The sequence below is a fragment of the Schistocerca cancellata genome, chromosome 4, assembly GCF_023864275.1.
Source record: "Schistocerca cancellata isolate TAMUIC-IGC-003103 chromosome 4, iqSchCanc2.1, whole genome shotgun sequence".
NCBI lineage: Eukaryota > Metazoa > Arthropoda > Insecta > Orthoptera > Acrididae > Schistocerca > Schistocerca cancellata.
In genome coordinates, this window is record NC_064629.1 from 381,748,598 (window position 1) to 381,763,324 (window position 14,727).

At 42.7% G+C, this 14,727-nt stretch overlaps 1 protein-coding gene across 1 annotated transcript in view; it reads right to left on the minus strand.

Annotated features, from left to right (window-relative positions):
- LOC126183812 (cytosolic 10-formyltetrahydrofolate dehydrogenase) overlaps positions 1–14,727 on the minus strand; it is a 149,647-nt gene that overhangs the window by 32,227 nt on the left and 102,693 nt on the right. Inside the window, exons 10-11 of the mRNA XM_049926060.1 lie at positions 11,104–11,325; positions 10,590–10,783 (exon numbers count right to left, since the gene is read on the minus strand). Of these exons, the coding sequence (XP_049782017.1) occupies positions 10,590–10,783; positions 11,104–11,325 (416 nt within the window). The remainder of the gene's footprint in view (positions 1–10,589; positions 10,784–11,103; positions 11,326–14,727) is intronic.

Here is a 14,727-nt window from a genome sequence, read left to right on the forward strand (position 1 = left end):
ACATCACCTCTGAACTGAGCGTACGTACGTTGCAACCCACGTTGGATATGACATTATCCATTGTGAGATTTACAATCAGTTTAAACTTTTCCTATAATTCCTCTGCATGCCTCATATTGGAAGTAAACGATACCCATTCATTATTTATGTGGTATGCTAACTAATGCTCCTAGACTTATTGATGGATTTGTTAACTTTAGTAACAATTATCGCTATGATGACATCATGATGACTAATCCCTGTCTCTATATGGCATTGTTTATAAGGTTAGCCCTGTTTGTAGCTAGAAGGTCTAAAATACACTCCTGGAAATGGAAAAAAGAACACATTGACACCGGTGTGTCAGACCTACCATACTTGCTCCGGACACTGCGAGAGGGCTGTACAAGCAATGATCACACGCACGGCACAGCGGACACACCAGGAACCGCGGTGTTGGCCGTCGAATGGCGCTAGCTGCGCAGCATTTGTGCACCGCCGCCGTCAGTGTCAGCCAGTTTGCTGTGGCATACGGAGCTCCATCGCAGTCTTTAACACTGGTAGCATGCCGCGACAGCGTGGACGTGAACCGTATGTGCAGTTGACGGACTTTGAGCGAGGGCGTATAGTGGGCATGCGGGAGGCCGGGTGGACGTACCGCCGAATTGCTGAACACGTGGGGCGTGAGGTCTCCACAGTACATCGATGTTGTCGCCAATGGTCGGCGGAAGGTGCACGTGCCCGTCGACCTGGGACCAGACCGCAGCGACGCACGGATGCACACCAAGACTGTAGGATCCTACGCAGTGCCGTAGGGGACCGCACCGCCACTTCCCAGCAAATTAGGGACACTGTTGCTCCTGGGGTATCGGCGAGGACCATTCGCAACCGTCTCCATGAAGCTGGGCTACGGTCCTGCACACTGTTTGGCCGTCTTCCACTCACGCCCCAACATCGTGCAGCCCGCCTCCAGTGGTATCGCGACAGGCGTGAATGGAGGGACGAATGGAGACGTGTCGTCTTCAGCGATGAGAGTCGCTTCTGCCTTGGTGCCAATGATGGTCGTATGCGTGTTTGGCGCCGTGCAGGTGAGCGCCACAATCAGGACTGCATACGACCGAGGCACACAGGGCCAACACCCGGCATCATGGTGTGGGGAGCGATCTCCTACACTGGCCGTACACCACTGGTGATCGTCGAGGGGACACTGAATAGTGCACGGTACATCCAAACCGTCATCGAACCCATCGTTCTACCATTCCTAGACCGGCAAGGGAACTTGCTGTTCCAACAGGACAATGCACGTCCGCATGTATCCCGTGCCACCCAATGTGCTCTAGAAGGTGTAAGTCAACTACCCTGGCCAGCAAGATCTCCGGATCTGTCCCCCATTGAGCATGTTTGGGACTGGATGAAGCGTCGTCTCACGCGGTCTGCACATCCAGCACGAACGCTGGTCCAACTGAGGCGCCAGGTGGAAATGGCATGGCAAGCCGTTCCACAGGACTACATCCAGCATCTCTATGATCGTCTCCATGGGAGAATAGCAGCCTGCATTGCTGCGAAAGGTGGATATACACTGTACTAGTGCCGACATTGTGCATGCTCTGTTGCCTGTGTCTATGTGCCTGTGGTTCTGTCAGTGTGATCATGTGATGTATCTGACCCCAGGAATGTGTCAATAAAGTTTCCCCTTCCTGGGACAATGAATTCACGGTGTTCTTATTTCAATTTCCAGGAGTGTATTTATACTGTGTAATGATCACCTAACTTGTGCATTCAAAAGTACTTCACAAACCTGTTTCTCCATACCACCAGCACTCAATGCATAAATGTCCCAATCTATACTCAGTACATTAAAGTCACCTCTAACTAATATAGCATGACGTGGATATTTCCATACTAGTGAGTGCAGACTTTCTTTGAACAGTTCTGCAACTGTTATGGCAGAACTGGGTGGCCCATTAAAAATATCTGATAATTAACTTTAGTTCACCATGGCCTCCTCCTTGCGTCCAGATAGCTGCAGAGCCAGACTCAATTTTGACCTGGATTGACAAAATATTTTTGTTGATTTGTTGATGGTAGTGTATACTACCCCTCCTGTGGCATCTAACCTGTCCTTCTGATAAACGTCCACTCCTCGCTGAATATTTTGGAGCTTTCTACTTTGGGCTTCAGCCTGCTCTTGGTTCTGAGAATAATTTGAGCATGACAACTATCCTGGAGGACAGTAAGTCCACACAGGAACTTTGTTATTAATACTTCAAAAATGTACATTTAAAATTTTGATAGTCAAAGTGTCTTTATGCCATACACAGTTTTATTTCACTCTGTGTATCAACCATAAAACATTCATCAGAGGACCTCAAATGACTGCCTGACCTATCACATGGAGTGCACCCTCAACTGTCTCTTTTTATCGTCTACACCTGCTCTCAATCTTCTGTCATCTGTGACTGTTTTGTGTCCACTCCTGGTATGAACATGTAATGCATAATAAGGCAAAGTTCATTCAGAGTAGAACAATGACTAAGGGCTAAATATAGGAACAAGGAAGTCTTGTTACAGTGAAGGGTTGAATTCAATAAGCAGAATGGTGTGATTGATAGTAGTTCATGTAACGGACGGTACTAGACTGAATCATGACTGCTCCTGGTCTTGTTGCTGTAAGCGACTGCACCCAAATGACATGCCATGTACACCCTGGGTGATGCTTATCAACCATGATCTATAGCATCTTGGTGGCACTATTGATATCAGCTGTTGGTGTAGATATTAAATACCTCCCCACTGCAGTCAGCAAGTAGAGCTGAAAATGTACCTGCTAATGTTGCTGCCAGCAGGGAAAGGTGGGGAGGGGGGAATGGGTGGGAGATGGGGTGGCAGGTGGAGTGGTAGAACACTCCGCCAACAAATCTATAACCATGGACCTGGGGCAGACCACACAGGTGGCCTGGCCAAGGACTGTGAATGTGGCAGATGGCACAGCACGCTGGAGGCAGCATAATGCAATGATACAAGGGTGAGGGAAGGTCAGGGAGGAGGAAGCAGTTCTGACTCCATAGGCTCTCACACCACTATCAGATCACCAACCCTCTGGTGAGCAAGGGCGTGAGAATGGAGATCATACAAAGGTGTGGGAGGAGTGGGACACAGATGAGAGACATGGATGATGGTTATTGTGGTGTCCAGCCCGGAGGTCAGAGGCACCGATGGGGGCAGAAGTGCTGAATGCAACTGTGGTCGTGGCTGGGGCTGGTTGTGGTGGCTTAATCATATGGGTGTGCCCAACCACAATGCAAAACAACTGATGTTCCCTGTGGGCAATGGCAACTTGCAAAACACTGGGTTGGCTGGGCTGGAAACATACTCTGGCCACCCCTCTTGTACCACAGACAAAACTTTTTGCAGGGGTCATGCGACAGTGCTGTGTCTACTTTGTACATGGTCAGTGGAAATTCGTCCATAGTTTATTGTAGACATTAGTCCAGAGTAAATCGAACTGTTTCCTGATGATTGAATTCTGCATCAGGATCTAGAAGGAGGCAGGACAGGGAGTCCATGTTGGCATGTTGGATGGTGGGGTGAAAGCAGATTTCATGGTGGTACCCACTAAAAAACCATACTGAGTGCTGCAGGTGCTGCACAGTCTTTTCCAGAAGCTCAGAGTGATGCCCATACAATGAAATCTAGGTTTTGTGGTCAGACAACAGGTGAAATTCCTGCCAAACAAAAACACATGAAATTTCTTGACCCTTTGAATGGTCACTAAAGAGCTCTGCTGTGGTTAACATTTTGGAGTTGAAGGTAACTGCCTGTTCAGACCCATCTGCCAACTTATGAGACAAAACTGCCACAATTCCACATGTCCACTGTAAGTGTCGATGCAGGCCCAGTTATATGGTATCATACACAGCAACATCTTAAGACTGCCCTTAAGACACTGAAAAGCATATTGACAGGTGGCGAACCACACAAATTTAATATCCTTTTTGCACTTCTGAATTGGATGGTGTGAAATAAATTAGGCATAGTGGATAATTTTACACAGGAACAACTGCAGCTGTTTAAGGTTAGTAGGGGTCAGCATATCAGTGATCTTATTGATGTGGTCACGGGTGCACGATACCCTTGCAACAAATAATGTGCCCCAGTTATTTGATACTGGGGCCAAGGAAACCTCACTTTTCCAATTGACAGTGAAAGCCACTTTCCTGGAGCCATCTGAAGAGAGATTCGAGGTTGCTGAGCTGTTCCACATGTGTTGGCCTCATAACAATGGCAGAATGGCCTCATAACAAGTGTAGAATACCTTTTATCACTTGTTCTAAATATTTTTGTAAAATGGAAGGTCCACTAACAATTTCAAAAGGTAAGCAATTGTACCTGTGTAAGCTGAATGGCATATTTAAGACTAGCAGCTCACCTGACACCTCATCAAGCTACAGCTGTATAAACACATCCTTTAGATCTATCTCTGAAAAATGATGGTCCCCAGCCAGTTTAGTTAACAAAATCTGCATGTGGGGCATAAAACAGAGACCACTGCCGGACTGGGCATTTATGGATGACTTAAAATCGGCACGAATGCCTGAAGACTCATTAGGTTTCTTAAGGACAGCCACAAATAACACACACCGACTGGTTGAAAATGGGGATATGCTTGAAGAACCTCTCCGATCACAAATGGTAACTGGTGATCTCTACAAAATTTTGGCAATGCTGCAGGCTTCATAGAGTTGCGAGCTGTAAAACTATGCACACACCCAAGTGTTGATTCAAAAATCTCTTTGTACAAATTGCACAAAGTGTCACAGGCAGAAGAAGGCACCATTTCAGACACTGAATTGAAACTATTTCGAAACCAAAACTGGTAAGTGCATCTGAGCTAGCACACAGATGCCAGTGACAGCTCTCCAAGAAGAGGAATGTTTGTGCAGCAGTAAGACATGACGCAACACCAGGCTCTTTGCAGCAAAGGAGACCTGAGATTCTGATATGTATCCTCACTGATTATTGACATGGCAGTGCCAGTGTGCAACTGATATTTTACAGTCCCGACCAGGAAGTGTTGGCCAGCATAAGCTCCTGTGGCAGTAGGGGAGCCACATGCTCTGCAACCATGACCGTGTGGGCTGATGTGCCATCCTCATCTCATGGCTGAGTATGTGACTGGTGGACATCTGTTGACACACTGCTGCAAGGTGGTCCCACTTACCACAGGTCTAACAGTCCACAGGACAGTGTGTACAGCTGCGTCTTGAATGTCAGCTACCGCAGTCAGGGCAGGACTGGAGTTTTTTCAACTTGTGTGTAGCATGTAACAATGCTGAGGAGGGAGGGCATTCTTATCCACAAGGCTACTATTTAAAAAAAAAAAAAAAAGTCATTCACTGCTGCAAAAGGAGCAGCACGAACTACGTATTTAAGTCTCTCACAAGATGCTGGCAATCCAGATGTTCATCAACTTGGGTGAAACTTAGAGGCAAGAAAAGATGAGGGTCAAGCGGAATTGTCAACTGATTGGTGTTTATAATGGCGAGGAACTACTGCTGACACTTTCACACCATTTGTGAAAGAATTCCGAGCTTCAGAAGCAGCCTAAAAAGATTTTGCAATTTTAAGCATGTCACCACGGTTAGTATCGATACATAGTCAAATGCTTTTCATACAAAAAAAAAACAAGGTTGAGCTAGCCACTCTGATAACACATTAAAAACTTCTCCCTAAATTTTAGGAAATTATTCAGACATTTCACAAAACATTAAAATATGCACTATATTCATGTCATTGTCATTTAAAATAAAGGGAAAAATCTGTTGGCAAATGAGCTGCTGCTCTCTTGTCTGAATATAAAATAGGGTCTATTACAATGAGGTGCATCATGATCTGTGTGCCAGAAGCATCACACACTCGAGGGTCCTCTCACTAAAGCAAGAAGCCATGAGTCACACGGCTGTGTCCTATGTTAAGATGAGTGAGAAGGACCTCATTCCCTCTGCATGGCTGAAAGGAGGTACACTATGGCCAAATAATAGATTTTAAGAAGTGCAGCTTATTGGCTATCACTTCCAACCACTCTTCTTCCCATCTACGGAAAAGACCCACTGTTGTTTAACAGCGCAATTCAGAGAATGCTCAGGAAGCAAAGGCAGCTGCACTCATGGTACAAGAAAGGTTGGGAGAATGAGGACAGGCAAAAGTTAGTAGAGATTCGTGCTGCTGTAAAAAGAGCGATGCGCGAAGCATTCAACCACTACCACTGTCATACCTTAGCAAAAGATCTTGCTGAAAACCCAAGGAAATTCTGGTCTTATGTAAAATTGGTAAGCGGGTCAAAGGCTTCCATCCAGTCACTCACTCATCAGTCTGGCCTGGCAATGGAAGACAGCAAAACGAAAGCTGAAATTTTAAATTTAGCATTTGAGAAACCTTTCACACAGGAGGATCGTACAAACATACCGCCGTTTGAGTCTTGTACAGATTCCTGTATGGAGGACATAGTGATAGACATACCTGGGGTTGCAAAGCAGCTGAATGGGTTGAAAATAAATAAATCGCCAGGTCCTGATGGGATTCCAATTTGGTTTCACAGAGAGTACTCTACTGCATTGGCTCCTTACTTAGCTTGCATTTATCATGAATCTCTTGCCCAACGTCAAGTCCCAAGCGACTGGAAAAAAGTGCAGGTGACGCCTGTATATAAGAAGGGTAGAAGGACGGATCCTCAAAATTACAGACCAATATCCTTAACATCGGTTTGTTGCAGGATTCTTGAACATATTCTCAGTTTGAATATAATGAATTTCCTTGAGACAGAGAAGTTGCTGTCCATGCATCAGCACGGCTTTAGAAAGCATCGCTCCTGCGAATAGCAGCTCACCCTTTTTTCACATGATATCTTGCGAACCATGGATGAAGGGTATCAGATGGATGCCATACTCCTTGACTTCCGGAAAGCGTTTGACTCGGTGCCCCACTACAGACTCCTGACTAAGGTACGAGCACCTGGGATTGGTTCCCAAGTATGTGAGTGGCTCGTTGTCCTCGATGGTGAGTGTTCATCGGAGGTGAGGGTATCATCTGGAGTGCCCCAGGGAAGTGTGTTAGGTCCGCTGTTGTTTTCTATCTACATAAATGATCTTTTGGATAGGGTGGCTAGCAATGTGTGGCTGTTTGCTGATGATGCTGTGGTGTACGGGAAGGTGTCGTCGTTGAGTGACTGTAGGAGGATACAAGATGACTTGGACAGGATTTGTGATTTGTGTAAAGAATGGCAGCTAACTCTAAATATAGATAAATGTAAATTAATGCAGATGAATAGGAAAAAGAATCCTTTAATGTTTGAATACTCCATTAGTAGTGTAGTGCTTGACACAGTCACATCGATTAAATATTTGGGCGTAACATTGCAGAGCGATATGAAGTGGGACAAGCATGTAATGGCAGTTGTGGGGAAGGCGGATAGTTGTCTTCGGTTCATTGGTAGAATTTTGGAAGATGTGGTTCACCTGTAAAGGAGACCACTTATAAAACACTAATACAACCTATTCTTGAGTACTGCTTGAGCGTTAGGGATCCCTATCAGGTCGGATTGAGGGAGGACATTGAAGCAATTCAGAGGTGGGCTGCTAGATTTGTTACTAGTAGGTCTGATCATCACGCAAGTGTTACGGAAATGCTTCAGGAACTCGGGTGGGAGTCTCTAGAGGAAAGGAGGCACTCTTTTCGTGAATCGCTACTAAGGAAATTTAGAGAACCAGCATTTGAGTCTGACTGCAGTACAATTTTATTGCCACCAACTTACATTTCGCAGAAAGACCACAAAGATAAGATAAGAGAGCTTAGGTCTCGTACAGAGGCATATAGGCAGTCATTTTTCCCTCATTCTGTTTGGGAGTGGAACAGGGAGAGAAGATGCTAGTTGTGGTACGAGGTACCCTCCGCTACGCACCGTATGGTGGATTGCAGAGTATGTATGTAGATGTAGATGTACGCACGTCTCTCTACCTCAGCAGTGAGATGACAGCAAATAGGGAAAGGCAAACTGGGCTATCTGGTTATCATGACACACCTCATTGGCTGCTACATCTGCCATTTCATTTCATTTAATACTCATTTGCCCTGGCATCCACCAAAAAGTCACCTCCTTTCACAGCTTTTGTTAGTGGATATTTTGGACTACTTTATCTGCTGGGTGCAAGTGTTACAGAGAATAAAGGGCACTCGGAGAGCTGATACAGAGGAGGCATTTACCAGCTACAACACATTTCACTTGCTCCAGTGTCCTCTCAATCGTGTACAATTCTACATCAAACATTATAAATTCTTGAGCACTCAGATCTTGATGACATGACAAGTGAAGACAGCCGAGCAACCAACAGAGTCCCCCTACTTTGTCTCACCTGTGAATACAGTTTAATAGTTGTGATGCTCATTTAAATGATGGAAAATTTGGCATTAAAAACAGATGCAGGAATGCAGCCTTTCCTGTACTGCACTAAATCTAAAACTAATCTGGGCCTCTGTAACAACCATGTTGGCAGTCATTTCCACCCCTTGATATGGGTCTGAACTTTCGCCATACCAGGCGACTCCAACACATGCTTCACACGAATCACAAAAGGCCTTGTTGCTCATGGATAATTGGAAAAAAAGGTGTTCCATAGGTGGACGGGCAACAGGATGGAATGCCAGTGAACTTTAAGCAGCAAGGAACTTATATGCCTGATGCACCACAAGGAGCTGCTGCTGGATGGTGAGTGGTGGTTCCCCAGCCTCAGCACAGAGACTTGGAACGGGGTTCATCCTGCATCCTAGCCAGATCCCCTTATGGTGGATAGTGTCAATGACCTCCAGTTCTCACTGATCCATACACTGTGAACCAACAGTCTAGCCGTAATCATATGAGAGTCCTATAAAACTGGAACTGCCTGTTACCTAAGACAATGCCTACTAGAAGACAAGAGCAGTGTACTTTTGTGCCTACCAGAACTGCTATAAGCAAAACAGTACAGTTCAAAATTATGGAGGAAGACTTTCCAGCTCTCCAAAGACAGGTGGGGACATAACCATGACCACTGACTGACATCACTGTTGCTGCTGATATATGAGCTGCGGGAGAACCACATGCTGTTCTTGTTGTTTCTGCATAGTTCCTGGTACTGCTGTTGCAGTGATAGTTGTTACTGTCAATATTCCAGAATTTTGGGATCTATAACACTGGCACTAGGTGACAGTGTAACCAAAAGCATGATAGGGGAAGAACTCATCATCAGTATTCTGTCTGCTCCTGACATGGATGCGTAATACATAACAAAGCCAAGTTGTTGAAAGTAGAACACTGAATAAAAGCCAAATACAAGAACAAGGAAGTCCAAGTGCAATGCAGGGTCGAATCCAACAAACAGAATGGAATGATTGATAGCAGTTCATGAAATAGATGGTACTAGAACTGAATCACAGTTGCCTCCTGGACTTGTTGGTGTGAGTGGCTCACCCATGTGATATGCTACACCTTCCCCTAGTGGTGTTTGTCAACCACAATATGTAGTGCCTCTGAACTACTGTCAATATTGCCCATAGATGGGAATATTAAAACTGCACTCACTCTTCTTCTCTGTCTCACGCATGACTCACTCAGTTTTGTGATCATTACCATTTCTGATCCACAGTTTCATCACTGCCACTGAGAGCCATCGGTTATCCCCTTTCATGCTCCCAACATTTCCCTACACTTCCTGATCTCCATACCTTCCTCACTCTCTCCTGCCACACTCCTTCACTCTTCCTTCAAAACTGCCTGCCCTGATGATCATTTGTTAATGTCTATTATTGCCATGAAGATCAGCATTAGTTGTGTGTGTGTGTGTGTGTGTGTGTGTGTGTGTGAAGGGGGTAGGGGGGGGGGGGGTGAGTAGAAAGAGTGGAAGTTTGAAAGCTACAAGTGAGTAACTATGAGATGTATGCCCTATGTATCATCCATGATTTATCTGTATGCAAGTTGTTGCTTGTCGTAAAAGTAGCTGTTTCCATTATTCCCGTATGTTCCACAATACTTTACTTTAACCAAAATTATTATAACAAGGTAAAGGAGTGGAAGAAGCATTTCAGATACACTAACAAATGTAATTCAATCAATCACTTTCAGTTCGCTTTCACCCTTACTGAGATGCAAACAACCTGTGGTTTCAAATATGCCAATATAGCTCAAACAACCCTATTAATGAAACACTACTCTACAAAGAAACAAGAGTTTCTTGAGACTTTAGTTGAGTGTCATGCTTCAGAAGAGCTGGGCTCAAGCTAATTTCAACCCATTTCTGACAGCTTCTAAAGATTTATAATATTGGACACTTGTTATATTAGCTCCAGACCTTAAAACAGAAGAGATATTATGCACAATAGTCTACATAAAGTTAATTGTCAAAGAAAACTGGTAATCAGATGCTTCTATGTCCACCTACTTCAAGAGCAAAAGTAGTCAGTTGCCTTATCACAAGAATGCCTCTAATGAAGCATCTTTTCTTACTCTGATACCTTATGAAATGGGTATAGTCATATTTGCTTTTATATGATAACATTTAACACAACATAATTAGGCTTACCTGCACCAGGCAGTATATTTATTACACCTGGAGGGATGCCTGCTTTAATAGACAGTTCTGCAAATTTCAGTGCTGTTAAAGGTGACACTTGTGCAGGTTTCATCACTACTGTATTACCAGCTGCTAAACAGGCTGCCATTTTCCAAGACAGCATCATAAGTGGATAATTCCATGGTGTTATCAAGCCACACACACTAAATTAAAAAAAAAAAAGATGTTTATGTAGTTGAAACACTTTAATATTGTGAAGAAAAGACAAACACACAATTTTGAGAGTAAAATCTTAAATGGCTTAGATTGAAGTACTCAAAATTTCAAAAAGTCAGCAGAAAGTTAATTAACTTAACAGTGTTTTATTGAGATGCAGAAAATCACAAGGGCATAACAACAACAACAGGGAAATTCATGAATGTTATTACAGTAAACAATTTTCAGGTTTCATTAGTATTAATATCATTACTATGACTTCTATTATTAACATAATTTTAAAAATGAAGCAGTCTATGAAACTCACCCTATTGGCTCTTTGCGCGTGAATGTGAGATTCCTGTTTGGCCTTGCATGATTTATTGGGATTGTAGTTCCATGTATTTTATCACACCAACCAGCAAAATATCTCCAGGTTTCAATTGACATACCAACATGTGTTTTGAGAGCCAGAGTGTAAACTGCCCCAGAATCTATTGATTCAATTGTTGCAAGCTCCTCTTTGTGTTCTTCCATAAGATCTGCCAGCCTATCAAAGAAAGAAGAAAATCTAAGGTCATCTCCATTACTTATTTTGTAATTTACAGAGAGAGAGAGAGAGAGAGAGAGAGAGAGAGAGAGAGAGAGAGAGAGAGAGACTTTTCAATAAATAAATGTGTAGACTTGAAAATAAAGCACCAGTATCTTATAAGAACAAATGTTTAATTAAGAACTATAATGTCCTTGTAGAGCTACTAGTCATCCTTCGTGCACCTCCTAAGGTTGTGGATTGGGGAATGCCTCCCAGGTATGGATGGTAGCAGAGAAATGATGTTGGTGAGGTCATCAGAAATGGAGTGCAAGGTTGGATAGGACAGGAATGTGGAAGATAAGTGGTTTGCCATTTTCAAAGAAACCATCCCATCACCTGCATTAAGTGACTTCATGAAACCATGGAAAATCTGAATCTAGATGGATGCACAGAAAACTGAATCCCAGTTCTACTGAATGCAAGACTATTGCAGTAAAAAATAACAATTTCCAGGTGAACAACATGGTGTTATTTTGGAAATCTTAAATTTTTCAACATTTTACAATGTACCACTTCGATTCATAGTGCGGGAAGTTCACATAAAGACAGAGATGATGATGATGTTTGGTTTGTGGGGCGCTCAACGGCGTGGTTATCAGCGCCCGTACAATTACCCAATCATTGTTCAGTCCAATTTCGCCACTTTCCTGGATGATGATGAAATGATGAGGACAACACAAACACCCAGTCATCTCGAGGCAGGTGAAAATCCCTGACCCCGCCGGGAATCGAACCCGGGACCCCATGCTCGGGAAGCGAGAACGCTACCGCGAGACCATGAGCGGCGGACGGACACATAAAGACTGTATTACCCCCACAGTAACTTAATAGGGGACTCTAAAATCACATCTTGTAACACACATGCACTTAAGATTCTGGGAAGTACTTACATCTGAAGTAAAGACAAGTTGGAGTGATTTGGAATATTTCTTACATTGAAATTCAAAAAATTAATATTATTTTGTAAGGTTAAATGTTAATTAGGCTCTAAAAACTAGATAGCAAATATAAGATTAATTACTCCTATAGCAAAATCATATCACAATTTCATATCAGCGCAAGAAACTAGACTTTAGATGAGAGTGTAACAAATACTAAATAATACAAAATTTTCAAACGAAATCTGCAGTGAGATGAATGGAAAAATTTTCTGTTTGACACTGCATTTTAAGTAAATAAAAACAAAGTAAATAATATAACATCATTTAAGCCAAAATCAGATAAACTGCCTATTTCAAAAATGACACTTAGAAATCAAAATAATACACACTTACAAATGTAATGCACATATAAATGGGAAAAAACAAGAGAAATCAATAAAAAGAAGGTCAACAATGGGATATGATACAATCTGTTAAAATAGTGAATTTCATATGGATCACTACCTTTCTGAGGTTAATAATCTGTCTTTTTCCATCCGTTTTCAAAAATAACATCGGAAAAATTGTTAAGATATGATGCAAACAGAGGGCTTAAGTGAAATGCCATAAAACTAAAAATAAGAAACTGAGACACATAAAGTACCAAGTTGAGGGATAATGAGAAGTACAAATCCAGAAAGCTGGAAACAAAACATTAGGATCAGTTAAGAATAAAAGGAATGAAATGTGTCAGATTGTGACAGAAAATATCTAGGAAGAGAAGAAAATCCCTTGAACAAAATCTGGATTGATAGAACTAACAAAGCACAGAAACATCAAAAGATTTATTGAAAAATTAGGATGTTTAACAATACCATGTTATTCTGAGGAGAATTTATCACCAAAAGTCTTAAAATGATGGATGGAATTCTAAAGACTCATTAACAACAAAAGTCCAGAATGTTTCCAAATCATATATTGTTTGTTCTTTGGAAAGTTTAAATACAAAAAAAGTCCAAAAGAAGTATAAATAATAGCCATAATCCATCTACTTCATACAAAATGAGAAAAGCAAAGTGTTACCAATTATGGAAGGGTGTCAAACTTTCCATTCACATACAAAAGACCTTCATAGATTATCCTAAGCAATAATGAAATAACTTTAGATGAACAACTTGGAGAATATTAGGATTGCTTCACAAAGGGAATATAATGAGAACAAACATGTCATTTGAAATCAATTATTTGCCATAGAATTCTAAACTGCAAATCCAAACTATATCTAATTTGACTTCAACAAAGCATTTGACTCAATACACAGAGAATTATTAAATAAAATTATTAGCAACCATCTCTGAAATCCCCACAAACAGAACATGTTAATTAAAATTTAGAATAAACATGCTGATTACTTGAAATAAAATCGATTTAATGCATAACCATGGTTCATCACCTTTACTACCGACTTCTGTAACCAAGATTGCTAATGTACACTTTATTCAGAAGTAAGCCTGTTGTAATCCTGGTGGTGGAAAATTTTCACTGCCAGTATGTAGCCAGCAAGAGGGGGAGAGGTTTGAAGTGAGTGCACATGACACACTTGATAGTGATCCACCCACTGGATGGAGACATTAAGCCAGGCAGTCCCCCTGATGCTCTTAGAGAGGAGTGAGCTACGTGCCAGCACCAGGTTTCACACACTCCTCTCTCATCATCATCATCATCATCATCATCATCATCATACAACACAATTTCCTTGTGCCTATATCCTGAATCACCGCAGGGTCGGCAATGTTAGGAACAGATTTGGCGGGGACAGTTTAAGGGATGGCCAGATGCCCTTCCTGTCGCCTCTCATGAATGATGATGATGATGATGATGATGATGATGATGATGATGAAACAATGAGGACAACACAGACACCCAGTCCCTGGGCAGAGAAAATCCCTAACTCAGCCAGGAATCGAACGCTGGACCCCGTGATCCAGAGGCGGCAGGAACACAAACACACACACACACACACACACACACACACACACACACACACACACCTATACACTGCAAATACAAGTATGGCACAACTCTCATATACAATGAAGAGGCAAAAAAACTGGCATACCTGCTTAAAATATTGTGTAGGCCCCCCACGGCCGTGCAGAAGTACCACAACATGATGTGGAATGGACTTGACTAATGTCTCAAGTAGTGATGGAGGGAACTGACACCACGAATCCTGTAGGGCTGTCCATAAATCCGTAAGAGTATGAGGGGGTGGAGATATCTTCTGAACAGCATGTTGCAAGACATCCAGGATATGCTCAATAATTTTCATGTCTGGGGAGTTTGGTGGGCAGTGGAAGTGTTTAAACTCTGAAGAGTGTTCCTGGAGCCACTCTGTAGCATTTCTGGATGTGTGGGGTGTCGCATTTTCCTGCTGGAATTGCCCAAGTCCATCGGAATGCACAATGGACATAAATGGATTCAGGTGATCAGACAAGAT